General features: G+C 31.7%; 1 protein-coding gene across 1 annotated transcript; it reads left to right on the forward strand.

Moving 5' to 3' along the window:
* The first annotated feature begins 5,126 nt into the window (after positions 1-5,126).
* On the forward strand, positions 5,127-6,982 carry LOC134727574 (myb-like protein D). Its single transcript, XM_063591955.1, has 2 exons — positions 5,127-5,215; positions 5,953-6,982. Exons 1-2 carry the CDS (start codon positions 5,127-5,129, stop codon positions 6,980-6,982), a joined length of 1,119 nt encoding a protein of 372 aa, XP_063448025.1.
* The last annotated feature ends 15,016 nt before the right edge of the window (positions 6,983-21,998 follow it).

Below are 21,998 nucleotides of genomic sequence, written 5' to 3' on the forward strand. Positions count from 1 at the left end.
AAAATGGAATATAGTTGTTCTTTTTCCACAACAAGTAAATGATTGTTATCAGTTTCCAATCAAGACGAATTTGTAAAATTCATATCTTCCGTTTGGTAGACCGTTTCCAAAATAAATTTCATGACAAAAATAATTCTGGTAACTATGAAAATTTGAACAGTACAGTGTTGTTACCCTAAAGTTGAGAAGTTCATACTTAAACCGTAAACGGTTAAATGGAGAACTGAAAATGTAAAAAAAATGTGTAGAAATTAGATGAATATCAATAAACGGTGGTTTAAACGTAAATAAATCACCTTATTTTCCTTTTCAAAACCAGATTATCTTTATCACGGGTATGACTATATAATGGAAAGTATGCAGACACAGTCTTAAAAGACGTCCGTTGAATCAGAAATTGAAATGGTGTAATTAATTAGCAATGAGCTCGAGCGAAATGAAGAGGTATTTTAAAAGCCATGCGATATTGATGATGGAACAAAAGGAGTAGGTTCGGTAAGGACCGATTTTGGCCTCAAATTTCAAGTTCATCAGACGAAAGATGTTGACCACTTTTAAACATTTAAGTGCCGTTTTTATTTGATTCAATTAATTTATGTGAAAGATTTTAACTAATTTAGTCATTAAAAACGCACCGATTCAAGCTCAAATATGAAAAATCTACCAAATATGCCGAAAAATGTCACTTTTAAGATGTTTTTTGTCAAAAATGAAAGTGGCCGCATCCGTGTTCATCCTCAACCTTTATATATGTTATGTATTATCATCAAATACAACTTATATTTAAATATTTTGGATGAACACGAATGCGGCCACTTTCGTTTTACACGGAAACCGTTCAAAATTTAACCAAAATGCTAGAATTGTGAAGATTGCAGTAATTTAGCATGAGTTAATGGTGCTAGTATTCGATATATGTACATCGTATTGTCAAAAACAGCCTATCTTTATGTACCAGAAGCATTCTACTGTCCAATAAATAACTTAAAGTATACATTTTAACAGTTTTGTAAAACTGCTATATGTTGGGACTAAAAAGGGGTCTTACTTGACCTACTCCTTTAAAAAAAACATTCCATTCAATGATATCACTTGTTATGAAAAAGAAAAAGATGATATATTCTGATTATATAAATTTCATTTACAAAACACAATATGATTGACTAAAATGGGTTTAAGATCAAATCAAGTTTCAGGACTACGGTAATAAATTTCTTTGATTCTTTCTATTTACAATAAATGTTATATACTCCTCTTGAACTAAGTGACGAGATAGAAAAAATCTTGTGTCTATCAAAAGTAATTATTTATCAACTCATTGTGAATTGTACAAAATTGTTATCATGCCTATTCTTATACACAATTTTCAAATGATGAAACGTTACAAAATAAAATATTTGGCCTCCTCTCATATTAAAGAAAACGAAAAAATATACCGATTTTATACTTTAAAGCAAAACTTTGTAAAACTCCGTAAAAAGGAACGATCCATAACTAGATTTTTAGGAAATCTTACTAAAAATGTTTCTCCAATTTTGATTTCCATATACAATACTTTATTGTGCACCTTCTTTCTACACTAAAAGAAGGCCTTCAAAATATTGTGTTGAGATTCATTAATCCAGTGGCGCAAATCAGATGTGGATTTTAAAAAAATCAAAAGATCTACTGCTTAATCTCATATCACAAACTCTGTAATTTAACCATGAAAGTCTTTGATTGTTCTAAGCTTAAGATCGTTGGTTTTCCCGTTTGAATGGTTTTACACTAGTAATTTTGGGCCCTTTATAGCTTGTTGTTCGGTGTGAGCTAAGGCTCAGTGTTGAAGGCCGTACTTTAACCTATAATGGTTTATTTTTTGAATTGTTATTTGGATGGGGAGTTGTCTCATCGGCACTCACACAACATCTTCCTACATCTATTTATATTACTCTTCCCTTTGCTCAATTAAACGATCTGCTTCACTATCGCAATATACAGAGCTTTTGCTATAAAATCATAGATATACATTTCGTTGGTGTGATATTATAATTCTGTTTTGTGAAGAACCACACTGTCTCTATCAGAAAGTACAGTGAATATGATATTATTAAATAGCTGGAATCTTTAATCGACAATATATTTGTTGAGTTTGGAGGCTTGATTTTTCAACAGACAGTCGTCGGTAGTCTAGTTGGCAATAATATATTGTTCACACCTTTTGACCGAATTCTTTAATACTCGTATGAAGTAGAAATAATTCATAACCTTCTAAATACAAAAAGAAAAGTCCACTTGCAAAGGTCCAAAATTTTATTTTCAGATATATTGACGAGTAAAATGTTTTAAACTGTAACTAGTTATGTTTATTTCTTGATATAGTAACACAACTATATTGTGTGCAATGCCAATTTCATCATGGAAAACATTTTCCACAGTCAGGGGTTCATTAAGGGATGAAAAAAAGTTTGAAATTTGTGTCACAATTTAAATAGCTATGAATCTATTTATTTAAGTTGCAGTACAAAAACAATTTTAGATCATTGTCAAAAAAATATCAACTTTTTTGTACTCGACGCAAAATTTGGAAAGAGTTCGGTAGAACCTCGCCCTTCCCCAGTTTCTCAGCCTCGTACACAAAAGTTGATATTTTTCTGACATTGACCTAGTTTGTTATATTTATTTTCGTTAATTGAAACGGCCTTCATGAACATCTTTTTTACTGTTGTGTATATTAAAGTAGTGTTGATAGCTGGGATAATGAATCTGTAACAAATAGAAAAACGCACAGTATTTGATGTTGAAATGTCAAAATCGTGCAAATAAAAATCAACAGAACCCAAACATTATCATAATTATTTGTGAACAACCTGCCATAAATAACAATTTTCTACTTTTCTTAATTTTTATATTTCAGTAAGTAACATGTTAGGTGACAAACATCAACAATTATTGTCATTTATTTGAAGAAACAAAAATAAGGCCGTACTTTATCCTATAATGGTTTAATTTTTAAATTGTTATTTGGATGGAGAGTTGTCTCATTGGCACTCACACCACATCTTCCTATATCCAGTTATAAAAATACGGTATTATATAATAAATTAATGTATATATATCAATTACTTACAAATTATTTCGTTTTTAATCATTATGGTTAATTTTGTATATAATAACAAGACCAAATGGTAAATATAAACATCTGAATTTGTAGTTTGGAAATTGAAGCTCAGTCAGTCCTAACAAAAATGTAAGTTATTTTTCTTGTACATATAACTTTATAACAAATTATTATAACTATAATTCAAAACAAAAAGTTAATTTGACAAAAACAAATGTTACCTGATGAATTGTATTCGAGAAACAAGTTGATGAGTTTACAACATAGACAAATACGTGACAAAGCTTTCCATTTTCAGAGGTATGCAAATACATAAGTTTTTGAAAGTTTTATTGAAGTCTGGAGCTAACATGTCAGTTAACTGCTAGTAGTCTGTTGTTATTTATGTATTATTGTCATTTTGTTTATTTTTTTTGGTTACATTTTCTAACATCAGACTCAGACTTCTCTCGAACTGAATTTTAATATGCGTATTGTTATGCGTTTACTTTTATACATTAGCTAGAGGTATAGGAGGAGGGTTGAGATCTCACAAACATGTTTAACCCCGCCATATTTTTGCGCCTGTCCCAAGTCAGGAGCCTCCGGCCTTTGTTAGTCTTGTATTATTTTAGTTTTGGTTTCTTGTGTACAATTTGGAAATTAGTATGGCGTTCATTACCACTGAACTAATATATATTTATTTAGGAGCCAGCTGAAGGACGCCTCCGGATGCGGGAATTTTTCGCTACATTAAAGACCTGTTGGTGACCTTCTGCTGTTGTTTTTTCTTTGGTCGGGTTGTTGTCTCTTTGACACATTCCCCATTTCCATTCTCAATTTTATTGAGATGGTTATAAATATATGCAGATTGTAAAATTTCAAAAAGACTTTGCTTGTTAAACTTTTTCTTTTTCGAGTCACTAAAGAGTCTTTTGTTGACGAAACGCCCGTCTGGAGTAAATATAAAATTTCAATACTGGTATATCTGATGAGGTTTTGAATTATGCGTTAATTTATTCTATAAACCGCGGTCTGTTATAACCGCCCATAAAAAGGTATATCACAAGAAATGTTTATATTTACTACATGTAAAGATCTCATAAATTTCTCTCGGTTTGTAAATATATGTAAATGTTGGTATCTGAACGCATTTACCTAACATTTGCATACCTCTTTAAACCCGTGATTTCGTGTATTGTTGTATACGAGCTTGCACAAATACTCTGCTATCACATGTTCAACAGCCATATTCACTGCATGTATACCACATGTAAGTATTGAAAAGCAAAATACATTTTTCGTTTGTGTCTAGAGAACATGCAATCGTAAGGGCAATGCAATAATTTATTGCATTTTTTTTCAATTTCAGAAAGCTAGTTAAAATGAAGGCTATAGTAATATTTAGTTGTATGTTCATGGCAGTATGTGGTAAGCATATTATATTAATACGTATACCAATTTGTATTACAATCATTTTTAGAAACATTCGACAAAATAGTTACACGGTTAATTTACAATTTTTTCATATAAAAGTATTATAGTTTATCTATTCTTTTAAAAATCATTAACGATTAACACATGAATGAGTTATATGATAAGGCATGCATCTTTTTGCAAGATTTTACAGATAAAAAATTTGCCATTGCAAGCAAAATCGCAAAACTCTTTCCCCATTGCTAGGCGAATGACAACCATTTACAAAGAAAATAAATAAGAAGAAAAAGAAACGTTAAGAATAACAGTATGTCATCCAAACTCCCTTGAGGGTGCCATAATAAGAAGACGGAAAAAGAAACGTAGAATAACAGTATGTCATCCTTACTCCTTTGAGGGGGTCATAGTTATATGGTTGTGACATGTTACTAAATTACTAATGTGAACATTGTCAATCACTAAAGCGCGATAACATTTAAGAATAGTCTGTTTGTGTGTCTTTTAAAGACAAAATAAACTTTAGACTTTTACACAAATCTCTGCATAATTTTTAACTTTTTTTTTGCGTCTTCCAAAGCTAAAAAACTACTTTTCTGTAAACTTCTTAGGAATGGGCATTCAGAAGAGAAATACTGATCTTGGAGAAATAAATGGTGCCAGTGATGATTCCGCCATTGTTTTTCCTATAAATGATCTCAGGTTAAACTAAAATTGTATTAGCTTTTATTAACAATTCAAATTAGTTTTATTACTCTGATGCTTTAACAAAAAAATGAAGCTCGTATATGTTTTATTTTTTTTCACATTTAAAGCCTTCAACTCTAAAGGGATAAATTTTGTCTAATTAGTAGTGTTTTACATAAACATTAGGAAGATGTTGTGTGAGTGCTAATGTGACATCTCTTCATCAAAATAACAATTTATAAAAGTAGACCATTATAGGTCAAAATACCGCCTTCAACACGGACAACAAGCTCCAAAGGGCCCAAAAGTTACTGGACTAAGTGTTAAACCATTGAAACGGGAAAATCAACGGTCTAATCTTTATAAAAAACGAGAAACGAGAAACACGTATTAATTACATTTACAAACGACAACCGCTGTGCATCAGTCTTCTGAGTTGCAGCGAGATGAAACGTTTTAATGGGAAAACAATATTAATAGAAAGAAAAAAAAAAAACATAGAAAAATAAATCGATGTTTAAAAAATATATGATATTGCTTCCGCGTGAGGCATTTTCCTGGCATTGACACTTTCTGCAAACCTTTTTCATTCAATTTTAGGAGCGTTTCCCAAAATTGTTTATAAAATTGATGTCCCTCTGGTATCCAGCATTTACTCCTTTTGCAAGGAACTTATGTGATACTTTTCACGCATCCGCAAATGTCTCTTTTATACCTGGCCTATAAACATAACTTTTCTTAATCTTTATAAGGAAACGTGGGTCACATCTTGAAAGTGGACACAACGGAAATGGTAACGGATTAGTAGGAAATATCGGAGGCCGTGAATGGAAACGTGACTGGAACCTTGGAAGTGGGAACAATGGAAATGGTAACAATGGAAACGAAAACCTAAACGTTGGTAATTCGAAAACAGAAAATAATAAAGAAACAAATGTCGGAGGAATAGGAAATGTCGGAGGCGTTAGAAGGAAATGTGACTGGAATCTTGGAAGTGGAAACAATGGAAATGATAGCAATGGAAACGGCAACAGCAACGTTGGTAATTTGAATAAACAAAATAACAAAGAAACACATGTCGGCGAAATAGAAAATATCGCAGGCCATGGAAGTAAATGTGACTGGAATCTTAAGAGTGGAAATAACGGAAATTTTAATAATACAAACAACAACAACAGCAGCATTGGTAACTCGTATGCAGACAAAAATAAAGATACAAAAGTCCTTGGAAAGAAACTTGGCAAGGTAATTATTGGGCGGAAACTTGGCTGGATTCTTGGAAAGAAACTTGGCTGGATTCTTGGAAATGGAAACAATGCAAATGACACTAGCAATATTGGTAATGCGCATGTAGAAAATAATAAAGATACAAAAGTAGGCAGAATAGGAAATGCCAGAGGCCTTGGAAGAAAACTTGGCATGATTCTTGGAAGGAAACTTGGCTGGGTTCTTGGAAAGAAACTTGGCTGGACTCTTGGAAGTGGGAACAATGGAAATGGTCACAATGCAAACGACAACAGCAATATTGGTAGTCCATATGCAGAAAATAATAAAGAAACAAATGTCGGAGGAATAGAAAATGTCAGGAGCCTTGGAAGGAAACTTGGCAAGATTCTTGGAAAGGAACTTGGCTGGATTTATGGAAAGAAACTTGGCTGGATTCTTGGAATTGGAAACAACAGAAATGGTCACAAGGCAAACGACAACAGCAACATTTCTAATTCGTATGCAATGAAAAATACAGATACAAATGTAATAGAAACAGATAAGGTTGGAAAATAAATAGAAACAGCTATATAAGGTAATTCGTAGTTCAAACTAAAAAAAAGTTGTGACAAAACAAATGTTTATCTTAATTGGCATGAAAGTTACTGGACATTCTCCAAACTTATGACTTGTGTCCTTTTTTTTATTTCTTGAAAAGTTATCATTTATATTAAATATGTTTGAAAATTATTCGACAAATTTTTGACATTCTGAGTATGGTCTTGAATTTAAATACTGTGTTGAATTTTTTAAACAGATTCTAGACATGCTGTTTTTTCTCAGTATGGCTTAAAATAGTCTGAACATTTTGAATTATATTTTAAACTTACTTGACAATTCTCAGTTTTACAAATCATGACCAATACACATGATATAACTTTAATGTATCATTATTTCTTCTTTATATGCTATACTGGTGTTACAATTGTTACAACAACAAAAAAAGTTGGGCATCAAAAATAATTAAAAATTTTGGTATATACATATTTATTACCGAACAAAAATAGCTATGAAATCTAACATAATATTCACTATTCGAATGTGGATATGCTGATATAAAAGAATTTAAATGTTGCTTTTTTAATAAATACAAATTGGTATTCCTGACTCTTATAAATCATTGGTATTAAAGAGATAATAGTAACTGCAATTACGATTATCCCAATATGGCGACGGTAGATATAGCTAAAATCTTTACATTCATTTTTCTTAAATGTAGCATGCTTTTGTCAATAGTTACTCAGCTGCAAGGTTTATTTATAACATTACATCATATTTGAATCGTAACGGTGCACTGGAATCGTCTGAGCGCTTTGAAAATTGCCGTTGAAAAATTCGGTATGATAATCGTAACTCTATGGTATTTTTCTTCTTTGATAATCGTAATTTTCTTTATCGGATAATAGTAACTGAAACATAATAAATATGTCTTTCAGCATTTCAATGGTATTTTGTGTGTTAAAAATGCAAATGTCAAGTTAAACGATGACATAAACGCATATAAAAATAAATGAAGAAACTTGCAGGTTAATATCTAGGACAAATTTACCTATATATATCTTCATGCCTTATATATCATGTACTGTAGTACGCCACTAGATTAAAACTGACGTGGAAAGGTAACACATGCCCACCGAAAGCTCTTTTTTTGAGAGCCCAGGTGGTCGTGTGGTCTAGCGGGACGGCTGCAGTGCAGGCGATTTGGTGTCACGATATCACAGTAGCATGGGTTCGAATCCCGGCGAGGGAAGAACCAAAAATTTGCGAAAGCAAATTTACAGATCTAACATTGTTGGGTTGATGTTTAGACAAGTTGTATATATATATATATATATATACAGTCATGGGACAAAAGTGAGTTCCCAGTAAAAAAAAATCCTATCATTTCAACTTGTTTATCTATTTATAACTGACAACAATATGAATAACCTTTTAATTTAAACATATTTTATTTTCAAAAGTAGCAAAAGGGATTGGACACAAGTTATAACAACATTAGAGATGTCCTCTCCCAATATAAATATAAACACAAAGTACATTAGATAATGGCGAAAAAAAAACCACAACATAGTACTTATGCATGTAATACATACTTCAAACAAAAATAATAATAAAAAGAAAAAAGAAAAAAAAAACCAATATAATAAGGAATAATAATGAAACAACTAGACTGAAGTGAAAGGTTGTAAAGTTGAAATTTAGAATGTTACTTGATTGTTTTAAATCTTTGTGTTATTCTGATATAAGATTGTACGGACTCAAAAATGTCTTTGTTTTGCTGAAAAGAAAGGTCACCGTCACCAGATAATAGAAGCTCAATGGATATAGCATAACTTTCTAATTTTGAAAACAGTATTTCTCTGGCTTCGTTGTGAAGAGCGCACTCTAAAAAATAGTGTATACTATCCTCATCAGGGTGGCCACAGCTGCGTGCGGGACTTGGTTTAATATTAACACGATGTAAATCTGAATTTAAAGAACTGCGCATATTTCTCAAACGTGTATGAACAATATTAAGTTTTCTATCCCCACAACTAAAATAGGAAGGTGGCTGTATCAATTTGGACTTCATCTTTCGTTTAAAAATATTTATGTTTTGGACGTACGTATGTCGGGGGGAAGGCTATTCCATTCAATAGTAGTGGATGGGGAAAAGGATTTTCTAGTTATGTCTAGTCTATAACCGGGTACTACATAATTGTTACTGTTTCACAAATCATAGTTAGATACTTGACCAACAAGCGGGGGCATTACATCACAGAGATAATAAGGGGCAGTCCTATTATGTAAAGAATAGAACATATTGAACTTTCTGGATTTTCTTCTGTCCACAAGCAATTGACAGCCATTTTCAAAATATATAGCTTCCCGACTAGCAAACACGGGCAACCCAGTTTACTAACCTTCCTGCTTCTAACTGAACATGTTCTAAATTGTCGGCTTCTTGTTGAGTACAACCATCCCATAACTGACATGCATATTCCATAACGGGTCTTATAAAAGTTAAATATATACGAGCAAGATAATTTCTATTCAATACATATTTCAATTTTTTTTAAGAACATTTAATCTCGTGCTTGCAAACTTTAAAATATTTTCTATATGTGTATGGAATTTACCATTGGAATCAAAAGTAATCCATAAGTGTTTATGACAGGAGACAAATTCTACTAATTGGTTTTGAAATTCTATTTCAATATCATCTGGGGAAGTATGGCAGGAGAATATCATAGCCTTTGTCTTATTAGGGTTAAAGTTAATAAGCCAATCTTTAGACCATACTGAAATTTGTTCTAAATCGCTGTTTAAGACATCCTCTATAGTGTAAGCGTTATTGCTGGAATAAGAAAGAGATGTATCATCAGCAAACAATCGAGTTAGACTTGTCAAATTATCAGCTATGTCATTTACATAAATAAGAAATAGTAGGGGACCTAATACAGAGCCTTGCAGAACTCCTGCATTAGTATTATCAAAAGGCGAATAGGCATTTGAAACAAAAACGCTTTGTTTTCTATTTGAAATATAACTTTCAAACCATTTATACAGATTTCCATCAATACCATACGCTTTTAGTTTTATTAAGAGGCCACTATGCCATACCCTATCAAAAGCTTTCGAGGTATTACACAATATAAGAGATGTTATACAGCGATCGTATCCTATAATAAATTTATATTAGCTGGTGAACCTTTTGATATATACATGTACCTGTTAAAGATACGGAAAATGAAACATCTGTCGAGTCAGCTATTGTGGTAAGTAGATATTTTGATTTTTTTCAAAGTTTCAATGTTGTGTGCGCGTTTAATTCCGTTTTTGTTTGGGTTTTTTTAGGGTGAGGGGGAGGATGGATTAGCTTCAGAAAAATGTATGACAATTAGGTTAGGCTAATTTTTGTTTTCATTTAATAGGATATCTGCCCAATTCTCCGTATATCATGAAATTAGGTGTAGAATTTTTAACCTTAAGCAAAAGTTTGCAGAATTTCATATGAACCCTTTCTATAACCGAATTATTACCAAAACCCCAGACTTCACTCCCATAAATTAAAATAGGTTTAACAATCTTATCAAATAATTCAATTTGACATTCAATAGAAAGATTGTGCAATCTGCCTTTTTTTGATAACGTCGTACATAGCACACATCGCTTTATTTGCTTGTGCTTTTTTAGCCTTTAAAAAACTTCCTGTTCTACTGAATAAGAGACCTAGATAAGAAAACTCATTAACAATTTCTAGTACAATATCTTCATAATTAAACTTAATATTATTAGGTAGTCTACCTTTAGAAAAAAATAATACCGGTGCTCTTATAAATAATTGCTAAATGATTAAAACCAATGTCACTGTAGACATATTCCTTCCACATGCATCATATTAAATGTTAAAGGTAAATCATTTTTTTACCAAAATTTGTTTTTCATAAATAGCAAAGTATTATTGTATCCTAATTCTTCTTGATTGAAAGGTTGTGTTATTTTATCTGTTGCAATATATATTAAGTATTACACGTGGAAAGGATGATCCTCATAAAAGTAAGGTATTCAACACCTCATGGTAGACGCAACTGTCATATTGCAAATTACTGGTTTACAAATGTACCTGTTATCAGCGATGCAACTTATCAGTTGACTGACCAAGCCACTGCAATATGAAAAGTTTGTTGATAGATGAAAATGAAAATCATCATTTAAATAATGAATTAAAATAGATTTTCTTCATTGAAATTATTAAGTGAAATATTTAAATATTAAAACTAACTGAATAATTTCACAAAAAAATATTATCTTCTGCAGGAATAGTAGAAAACTGTATTTATGAAGGGTTCCATCAATAATTTCTATAGATATCATTGATGGGACCCTTCATAAATACAGTTTTCTATTATTGGTCCTATACAATGGATCTCAAACAGACAGGTTAGTATTGTGTTTGTTCGAAGAAATCTTGAGAGAAAAAAATCAGGACGGAATTACCAGAGGGACATTCAAACTCATAACTCGAACATAAAATGACAACGTCATGGCTTAACATGAAAAACGTTAACAAACCAACAATATGCACAAAACACAACATAGAAAACTAAAGAATAAGCAACACGAACACCTAAACAAATTTTGGGTGATCTCAGGTGATCTTGAAGGGTAAGCAGAATCTGTTCCACATGTGGCACCTGTCTTGTAGCTATTGTAATAACAGATCAAGTAAATAGTCTAAAGCAATAGGTCACATTCATTAAATAGAACGGGATTGTAGTTATAAACATATTCGAAATCATCTGTGTAACGGTTTTTCCATAACGGTCTACCAACTCGTGATGGCGTCTGTTAGCTTTACGAATGGATGAATCAACTTCACCATTTGGAACTCTTGGTTTAATAGCTTCCTTGTGTGCAGCAACACTTTATCACGAAAATCATCATAGGAAATACAAGCACGGAAATATCGTATCGATTAGGAGTTATATAACCGTACGCAGTTGCTGCTGGAATGTTGCTACTTACAAATGGAAAGTTCACAATCATCTTTTCTGTAGTAAAGTTTTGTAATCAACCGACCCTTATTGTCAATTTTTACATGTAACAGAAATATGCCTCAAGTACATTTGTAACCCATTTTACTTAAGCAAATTTGTCTGCCAGTTTTTCGAACGGCAAAATATATAAATGCTGTTTGTCAGTAGCTGTGACATACATTCCAGGTGAAAGCAATTTGTTAAAAGTTAAAAGAAAATGAATCAAAATAAAACTAAATTGGGGGTCATTCTGATATGTCCCCTTAGGTGTGCCCAAATGGTGTTGTACTATACAAAATTAATCCTTGATTCTTCAAAGTAAAGTTTTAACGTTTAATAAATAAGCATATAGTAACAGCAATAGAAAGTCATAAACAGGGAAGAATGTGTTTTGTTCAATTTATACTGTTGAGATGGTGTCCAGAGATTGTTAAGACTGTCAAAAATGTGTCGAGATACAGGTATAGTAAGACAGCGTTAAGACTGTCAAGAATGTGTCAAGACTTATTCAACCACTATTTAGAATGTCAGGAATATGTAAAAACATATTCAGACATTATCAAGTTAGTCAAGAATATGTCATGACTGATTGAGACACATTTAAGACAGTCAAGAATTGGTTATCAAGACACTTGTCTAGAAAGCCAAAACTAGTCTACAATACAATACTAATTACCTTGAAAACTTTATAAAACGAACCGTCTTTGGTTTCAGTTCTTTTCTGTGAAATGGCTTGTTCGTTTTCGAAAAACATGTATGAAAAAAAACAAAATCCATAAAATTCTACACTCCGAGGAAAATTCAAAATTGAAAGTGTAGCAAAATTAAATATTTAAAACATGTCATACGAATGGACAACAACTTTAATATTCCTGACCAGGTACCGGCATCCGCATACACGTATGTTGAAAATAGTAGATTGAACATGGTTTCTTGGCGCTCCACCTCTCATTTTTATAACAGTCTCATCCAATGCTATTATATTGACAACGATGCATGAACAAAACAGTCACACTAGATAAAACTGTTAAAATAAGGGTACAGCAGTCACCCCATGTCATAATCTCAAATATTTAACAAGGAAGGACGACAAAAAACATTGTCTTTGTCTCATATTGTGTACTGTTGTTTGTCTTTTGATTTCTTTTTCCTGTTTAACTATGGCATTGTTATTTTACTGTCGATTGATACGTTTTAATCTCCCGTTAGTATATTTTGACTTTTGTTAAGTTGTCAAGATATTTTTTGTTTTGATTTCTAAGAAGATCTAAGACTAATCAAGTCTTTGTCATTCCAGTAGTTTTTTTACCTATAATATATTTCCTGCTTGAAAATGTATAAACAGTATTGTTTCAACAACAAGAAAATACTTTTAAATCTAAACAGGACTTATCATTTTATGTTTCAGTCTATTTATGATGATGTTTACACCAAACACAAATGGTTGTACACTAGTAATATTTTGTAGTCCTTTATAGCTTGCTGTTCGGTGTGAGCCAAGGCTCTGTGTTGAAGACCGTACCTTGACCTATAATTGTTTACTTTAATTTATAAATCTTTACATGAATGGAAAGTTGCTCATTGGCATTTATACCACATCGTTCAATATCCATTTTATTAATTTACTATATAGATTAAATATTATATGTATAGTTGATCACGAATACTAATAAACGGTACACTATTGTTTTTCAAACTTTAAACTTTAAACCAGACTGAATTGTTTATATTTTCTTAATGCAAAATAAATATTGTCACCTAATAAAATAAATTAAAAAACTGGTAAGGTAATTAGTGAATATGATAACATTTAAACATTTTGTAAAAATTAAACATTGATAGAAACTTAGATATTCTATTTATTTGATTTGTGTTTTACAGGGAAACAAAAGAAGTCAGGACATTTAACACCAGTAATGAATTATTTCTGCCGACGATTCAAATATATCACATATAACCGAACTGTGTACTGATTTTTGATACACTTTTTTTTCACTTTGTTGCTTGCAAGTAGAATATGATTCACAATTTTAATGTACCATTATTTCACTATATGTAGATATTCTAACAAATTCATATTTAGTTCCTTTTTTATTAATGTGTATGTTTTCAGCAGATAACTACTCCATGTAAGTGTTGGTTTTGCTCTAACCGATTTGTCTTCAAATATAGCACTACCTAATTTTTCAACACATGTTCTCTGTTTAATGACGTATGATTGCATTTAGTTCTCATTCAAACAATAGTACCTTCCCCGATCAAAAAGGTATTCAGCCTGATGTTTAAAATTAAATTTAGATTTCAGATATTACTATAAAACATTTCTTTAAAAGGCAATTAAAGGAAAGGGCAGCTGCTATCCTTTTTTTAAGGTAATTTGAATTCGTAAGAAAGGTCTTTATTGATATGAATTATTGATAACAATTAGCGAATAGTTGTGTTAATGCAATAGCACATATTAATCCGCTAAGTGAAAGGGTGTATTATGTGTACATCTAAATTTCATCATATTATCAGCCTGGTACCTTTGATAGTGCGCAATGATTTATTGCCTCTAGATTCAATCTGAATACAACATTGTTATTTTTGAAATAAAAGTTGTCCGCGAAATAAAAGAGAAAGGTATCCGTTGTGAGTGTATCTAAATATAATGCATCTTATTTCATAAATTCCTATGCGGAAGTATTATGAATTTTTTTCTGACCTTTTTTTAATAGTTTTGTAGATCTGAAACAAATGTCATGTTTGTTTGTCTTTTTCATTTAAAATTATTTTACACTTTGAAATAAGTAGATGTTTTGTTTTGGTTTTTATTTGAAACTAAAAGAAAAAAGTTAGATTTTGAAGGACCTTTTGAACATCACGTTGTATCACTGTTTAAGATTTAGTACGCACTGAAGGACCTACAAAGTCTTTGAAACATTCATTATGCCATTTATTTAATACGCAAGTGAGCTTATCTGAGAAAGATAGACGAATACTTGTAATATATACATTATATTATTTTAATAGTTTCTATTGTATGGCATAAATCCCTATATTATTTTAATAGTTTTGTCACATATTTATAGAAATACATAACTTTTGTTATTTTCTGCTGAATACTTGCTTTGTTCCGATAAACTTGAATTTCAAATAGTATAGTTTATTATCAGGTTAATATTGCATATATACAACGTTCACGGTTTATTTATCGTCTTCCTTCGATTTTTCTGTGGTCCCATTTGTGTTGGCAGCTGTACAGATTGTTTCCTTCCTTTGTCTACAATATTCTACCAAATGTGTAAGCTAAAGGAACGTTTTGAATATCATAAGTTCCTCATGTTTGTATCTACAAAACTAGGTTAACCCACTAATTGTTCGTAAAATGAGTACACCAATAGATATAAGAAGATGTTGTATGAGTTTCAATGAGACAACTCCCCCGGCGAATAATCTTTAATAATTGAAGGATCGCTAAACACTTAAAGTAGAAGAACTCTCCATCCAAGTCAAATTTTGTAAAAGTAAACCCTCAAAGATCAAAGTACGGTCTTCAACATGCAGCCCTGGCTCACACTAAAAAGCAAGCTATGAAAGATACCAAACGTAACTGGTTTAAACAATTCAAACCGGAAAACCAATGGTATAATATATATTAAAAAAAACACACTTATGATTACCTTTGCTGTATTTGGCCCATCTTTTGGAAATTTAGGGTCCTCAATATTCTGCAAATTTGTATTTTTTTAGCTTTATATTTTTATTTATCTGAGTGTCATTGATGAGTCTTGTCTATACAAAACGAGCGTTTGGCGTATTGATGATAAGCTTGGGAACTTTGATAATTATTTACACCACTATGGTGATGCCACTGCTGGTAGACATTTCCTCCCCGGGGGTATCTCCAGCCCAGTAGTTCGGTTTTGATAGGATTATCACTTGTATGGTCATTTTTGTAACTTTCCTGTTTTATCAAGTGTGAGTTTTTCAAAATACCAAGGATTTTCTCATCTAAAACCCTTACTAGGCACAACTTTTTGGAAATTTGGGTCCTCACTGTTCCCTTAAATTGGGCGTCACTGACAAGAAGACGAAACGTGCGCTTTGCGTCTTTAATCATAAGCCTGGGATCTTTGATCTAAATATGAACTACATCAGAAAACAAAAACTACTGAACTCCAGATTTCTGACTCAGAACAGGTGCAACAAATGCAGCAGGTTTTCACATGTTAAACGTTCACACTTACCTTAAAAAAATATTTTTGCAATGAGTCAATTCTTAATCCAAGTCACAATTTATATGGGGACGAAGTTCCAAATAACAGTAGAAAATTCAATAAAAAAAAAATTCGGGAAAATTGATATGAAAAAACGTTACCTGATGATAGCGTTTCTTTGTTTACATTGCATATGACGTCATAACTAAAATAACGTCACAACTAAAATCTCTAACAACAGAACCAAAATCGGAAACGTTACGGTATTTCCGTTGGTTTTTTAGACAAATATTTAAGTTACAAAAAAATATTTCATACAGACTTCGTCCCCATTTACAGGTAATGCCTGGCTCATATTAATAGAAATCCTGAAAAGGTCAAAGTACGGTCTTCAATGCGTAGCCCAAGCTCACACTGAACAGCAAGCTACAAAGGACACCACACATGACTACATGTAGTTTAAACCATTCAAACCGACAAACCAACAGTTTCACTCAACATAAAAAAATAGAAACGAGAAACACTTATGAACCACATCAATACGCTTAACTTAGGTTTCGTAAAACAAATAAAGCTCTTATGTTTTACGCCAGATTTATGATAAACCGCCATCTTAGGTTGTGCATTCCCAGTACAAAATCAATTCAAGTGAATGATTCATCAGCGATGTGTTCTTAGTTTAAACATATTTTATTGTTCAAAGTAAATGGATCACACATATGTTTTTCAACTAAGTTCCGTCTTCTCCATATGTGTCCTTGCTTATTTTGACATTCCATAACCAAATTTGCTGCCAATAACGAGTTATTATTTTATCATTTCACTTTAATTGATAATTTAACCAAACAAAAACACGTTCAAATCTTGTTCATTTCTCTTAGCTAAAGGCTTTTAGTATATGTTTTGCAAAATCATATACTAAATAACCAGAAGATCAATATAACACAATTAAAACTGGAAATGGTATAAGTTGTACTGGACAATAGCGAATCCTCAATATTGAGTGATATACCGTGTACAACTAACAAAATATATTCGGTTACAATGTCGTTTTTAAATTAGGTTTGATTTTCAACAGATAAATTATGTTAAGGAGGGGTATTTGCGAAAAATACCAGTCGAGAGAATGTTAAATTTCGCGAGCCGTAAGGCAAGGGAAATTCATTCTCAAGACTGATATTTTTCGATAATACCCCTCAAGAACATGCTTCTAGTATATCTGTTTAATTACACCGAATGTTTTATGTTCAAAAACGCATTGATGATCGTGACGTTACAAGCGTCCAGTCGGATAGGGTATTTTTTGGGCAAATACCACGGCAGAGAGGGTAAAAAAGGCATATCCTTTTGGCAAATACCCCGGCGGCGTTGAAAATGAACGATATTCATTTCATAGCAGCAAATTGGTGAAAAGTACACTAGCTATCAACCAACCAAAATCCCGGATTCTTACATAAGGTGTAATTACAAATGAAAACATATACGATATTGCAATGGTGAACAGTAATTTTATCTCCTTGCTCTTGCGTGTGTTTTATCTATCTGTGGGTATTTTTCTTTCAGTTTACAGATTTTTTGTCATGGACGATTTGTCAATGTCTTTTGTTTTCCTACTATCTGTTTTATACCCTTCCAATTTTCATAACATTTAAGGTGGGATAAAAAAAATGTACAAATATAGTTATACATTATCCAGTTTAAGTCTCTGTTTATTCTTTTCAAATAAAGTTAATTTTTGATGTCATGCGTTCTGTTACGAACCATTGGATAAAAGCAGAAAAACACTATAATCTACTGGACAATATATCAAATGTGGACGAAGTCAACCTTGTTTATTAGTTTACAAGTGTTTCCATCGATACCTTTCGACGATTATGATCAAAACAAAGACTGTGTATTCTTGCATGACAGTTCGATACGGCATGGCTTACAACGTGTAAATAAAATTGTACGGATACTGGTTTGTATTTGTGTAAAACAAATAGTGTTCCTTAGCTAATAAAACAGACTGTATTTGTATTGAAATACTAGTACGTAATCCATTAACTTCATGTCCATACAAAATGTATCTATTCAAAAATTGAAAGTCGGATATGATAATATACAAATGCGTCAATAACTGGGCGAAATTCACTAACTAAAGATCTGTCAACAACCGACGGCTCAACATTGAAGCCGTTGATTCATATACATATATATCAATGATTCTGGGACAACTCGACTAGAATTAAATCTATAGATACATCTTATATATAGTACTCTGTCGATTCTTAGACATATATCATTTTTGATAAACCTGAAAAATGCTGCATTTAAAAATTGACACTCTTGAACTATTACAACGACTTAATATTTTATTATACTATATGTATAACAGCTTTAAATAACTTTTTTTCAGAATGTATCAGCAAAGATACATAAAGGATAAACACCTCTAAGAGCTAAAAATTTCTAAAATTAAAATGTATACCGTTATTCGTATCCTGATTTTTGTGTTTATAAGACTGTAAGCAAATAACTTGTGAAGAATGAATCATATCGTGGTGCATGTCTTTTTTTTACTACAACCCTTTGTTAATGATTATCTATTTTTTCATAATTTTCTTTCTATTTTTTATATTTAAAAAAAATAACAGTACACAAAATAATATTTTTGTTGATACATATTTATTTCGTGAAAACTGTTACCAGCCGATGAGTTTTTATTTAACATGTATATTGGCAATGCACAAAGTAATGTCTTTCTCCGACTGATTATACTTAATCCATTGAATGTTGGATGTGTGCTGATTGATAATGTAGTCTTAGATTCATGATTTTTCATTAGTTGTTCGTTGCTTTGAACTAGCTGTCAGTAACTGCGAGTACTCACAAATCTGTACTTAGTTGTTTTTTCGTTGGGGTGTACAAGTAACTGGTAATTTTAGTATTTGTATTTTTATCCTTCGAATGGTGTTTTTTATTGTTCGTAATATCGTTGTACTGTTTCACAACTGTCTCAGGATAGGGAAGGATTGAGATCTCACTAACATATTAAACCCCGCCACATTTTGCATGTTTGTTGCTGTCCCAAGTCAGGAGCCGGCAATTCAGTGGTTGTCGTTTGTTTATCTGTTGAATATTTGTTTTTCGTTATTTTTTTGGTACATAACTAAGGACGTTAGTTTTCTCTTTTGATTTGTTTTAAATTGTCATTTCGGGGCATGTATAGCTGATAATGCGGTAAAGGGTTTAGCTCAGTGTTAAAGTCCGTACGGTTACATATAGTGGTTAATTCTAAGTTATTTGGTCTCTTGTTCTCGTGTGATGAGGTGTTTCATTGGAATTCATACCACATCTTCTTTTTTATATCTAATCTATACAGGTCATTTAAAAAAGTTGCTTTTTCCTAATTTTCCTTCCGTTACAGTTATTGATATGTATTTTTTATTCAGGTGGATGGGGAATTTGCTCTTTTAAGCTTAATTTAGTCAAAGGAATTTTCCATATACATGATATAAGAGTCTCATGCTTCTTCATTTTTGATTCGCAGTTTAGGTTTTAAATCTTCATGACCTCTTTTTAAATATTCAATAGAGAATCTTAAAAGACTAAATTTTGTGTTCGACCAGTATAATGGAGCACACATTTTACTCGACTAGTCTCGAAACAATTTCGACAGTACTTTACTGCTCTTAACTAAACTTGACTAGATATCGACTTTACTTAATAAATCTGAATCGACCAGTTTCGACCTGTATCGCCAAGTTTTGACCTGTCCCGACTAGTCTAAAGCTTCAAATTTAGTCATCAGTTTATCTAACTAAATCGATTATAGATCTAAAAAATATCCAGTCTTTTTAGTAGATTAGTTCATTGCTGTGAAATTAAAGAATTTAATAATAGTAAAAAAACAATTTGATTAAATTCAGATAGTCACCTTTAATTACTTCTAAAAACAATTTCAAATCAACTTGGATCTACAGTTATTTAAAGTATGCTTTGATCTTACAGAATGCTAGGTTGTTTGATAGTTTGATTAATTGCTTTCAAATATGATGATTTAATTTAATTCTCTAATTTGATAGCAGTTGTGTCATACTCACTTTACATTTGACGTTTAAATCATTTCTTGGTATCTCACTTAAATGAAAGTAAATAATCTGAAATAAACCTTTACCTTTCATGTTGTGGAACAAAGTTTAGGCATTCAAAGAATGTTAGAAATGCAACTTAGCAGCATTGAAGCCAAATCCAACGGTGTCTATCAAACCGTATCACAGAACACCGAAATCATTTCTAAGACGCTTCCGGTTGTCCTAATGATAGTGATAGTCTCTTATAAATATAAAATGGTTCTCATCTTAAGTGGTTTTGTTTTAAAATTGATAAATATCGGTTTTACTTGTTGAGTGATGCAACCTAAATAAACTATACATTTAACTGAATTGAGGTTAACAATACATGGGGTTATAATGTCGTTAATAGTTTTGATTTCAAGTATATGAATTTGTAATGGTGTACAGCAATTTAAACTGTTTTGCTTTTGTGTGCGATTTGTTTCTTTACGTACTTCCACTATTATAATCAAAGTCAGTTGTTTTTACTTGCATGCATGCGCAGTTAGATACGGCATTGTATCAGATATATCAACCTGTTGTTGGTGTATCTTTACTGATGAATAAAATTATGTAAAGCTATCAAAGTATATTAGCTACATTTATACAGTCATTTCAATTATTCAAGAGTGTTCATTTTCTAAATGCGACATTATGAAGGTACCAAGAAGTAAAAGGTGTTTACGAATCGACGAGGTCCTGTATATAAGAAGATGTAAATATAGTCGAGTTGTTTCAAACTTACTGAAATATTCATGACTCAGCGGATTTGCTTTTTGTTCGTCGGTAGCAGCTGTCAGGTCACATGTTGATAATTTTTTTTACGTATGATAAAATCTAATGCTCAGTTCAATTATATCCGCATTTAAATTGTTGAAAATGCCGTATCGAACTGCATGTAAATAGTCAGAAACAGCTGTCGTTGTTCTCAATCGTGGACGGGAATGGAAAAGAAACATCTTGAATACTGATAAGTAATGAAATAAAAAGGTTTACGTGTTGTCTCCGTCAAGATTTGTTTTATTGGTCGCTAGATTATAGTAGTTGCTTCTTTTATGCAATGGTTCGTAACAAAATCCTTGTCATCGAATGGTTATTTATTTGGGCATGAAAGGAGAAAATAAAACTGGATAATGTGAAACTATTTTTATACAATTGTTGTATCTCAACCTAAACTGTTGATAGAATGTCGAAGCAAATGGGGGGATACGAAGATTATGAATTTTGCAGAAACATATACTAAAACATAAGTTAAGAGACATGAAAACAATTGTTGCAAAATGTTTAAAATATTATAAATTAAGGAAGGTATCTCACTCATGCAAAGCTCTGATTCCTTTCACGAATTTGGCTATACTTTTTGGAACTTTTGGATTATAGTTCTTCATCTTTTATATAAGCTTTGGATTTCACATATTTTGGCCGCGAGCATCACTGAAGAGACATGTATTGCCGAAATGCACATCTGGTGCAGAACAATTGGTACCGGTAATGTTATTAAACGTGATTTTGTTTAGTTCAATCATTAATCAAATTGAAATAATTAGTTATTAGCAGCCACTTTGGTTTTTGAAATACTGTAAACCAACTTTTTTTCGCGGATACTTTATTTCGCGTTTTACTCTTTCTTGACCACTTCGCGGCTATTTAATTTCGCGATTATCTGATTTCCTTGATGAAGTTTATTAAAGAAAGATCAAAGATTGACATATTCTCG

The sequence above is a fragment of the Mytilus trossulus genome, chromosome 8 (assembly GCF_036588685.1).
Source record: "Mytilus trossulus isolate FHL-02 chromosome 8, PNRI_Mtr1.1.1.hap1, whole genome shotgun sequence".
NCBI classification, from domain to species: domain Eukaryota; kingdom Metazoa; phylum Mollusca; class Bivalvia; order Mytilida; family Mytilidae; genus Mytilus; species Mytilus trossulus.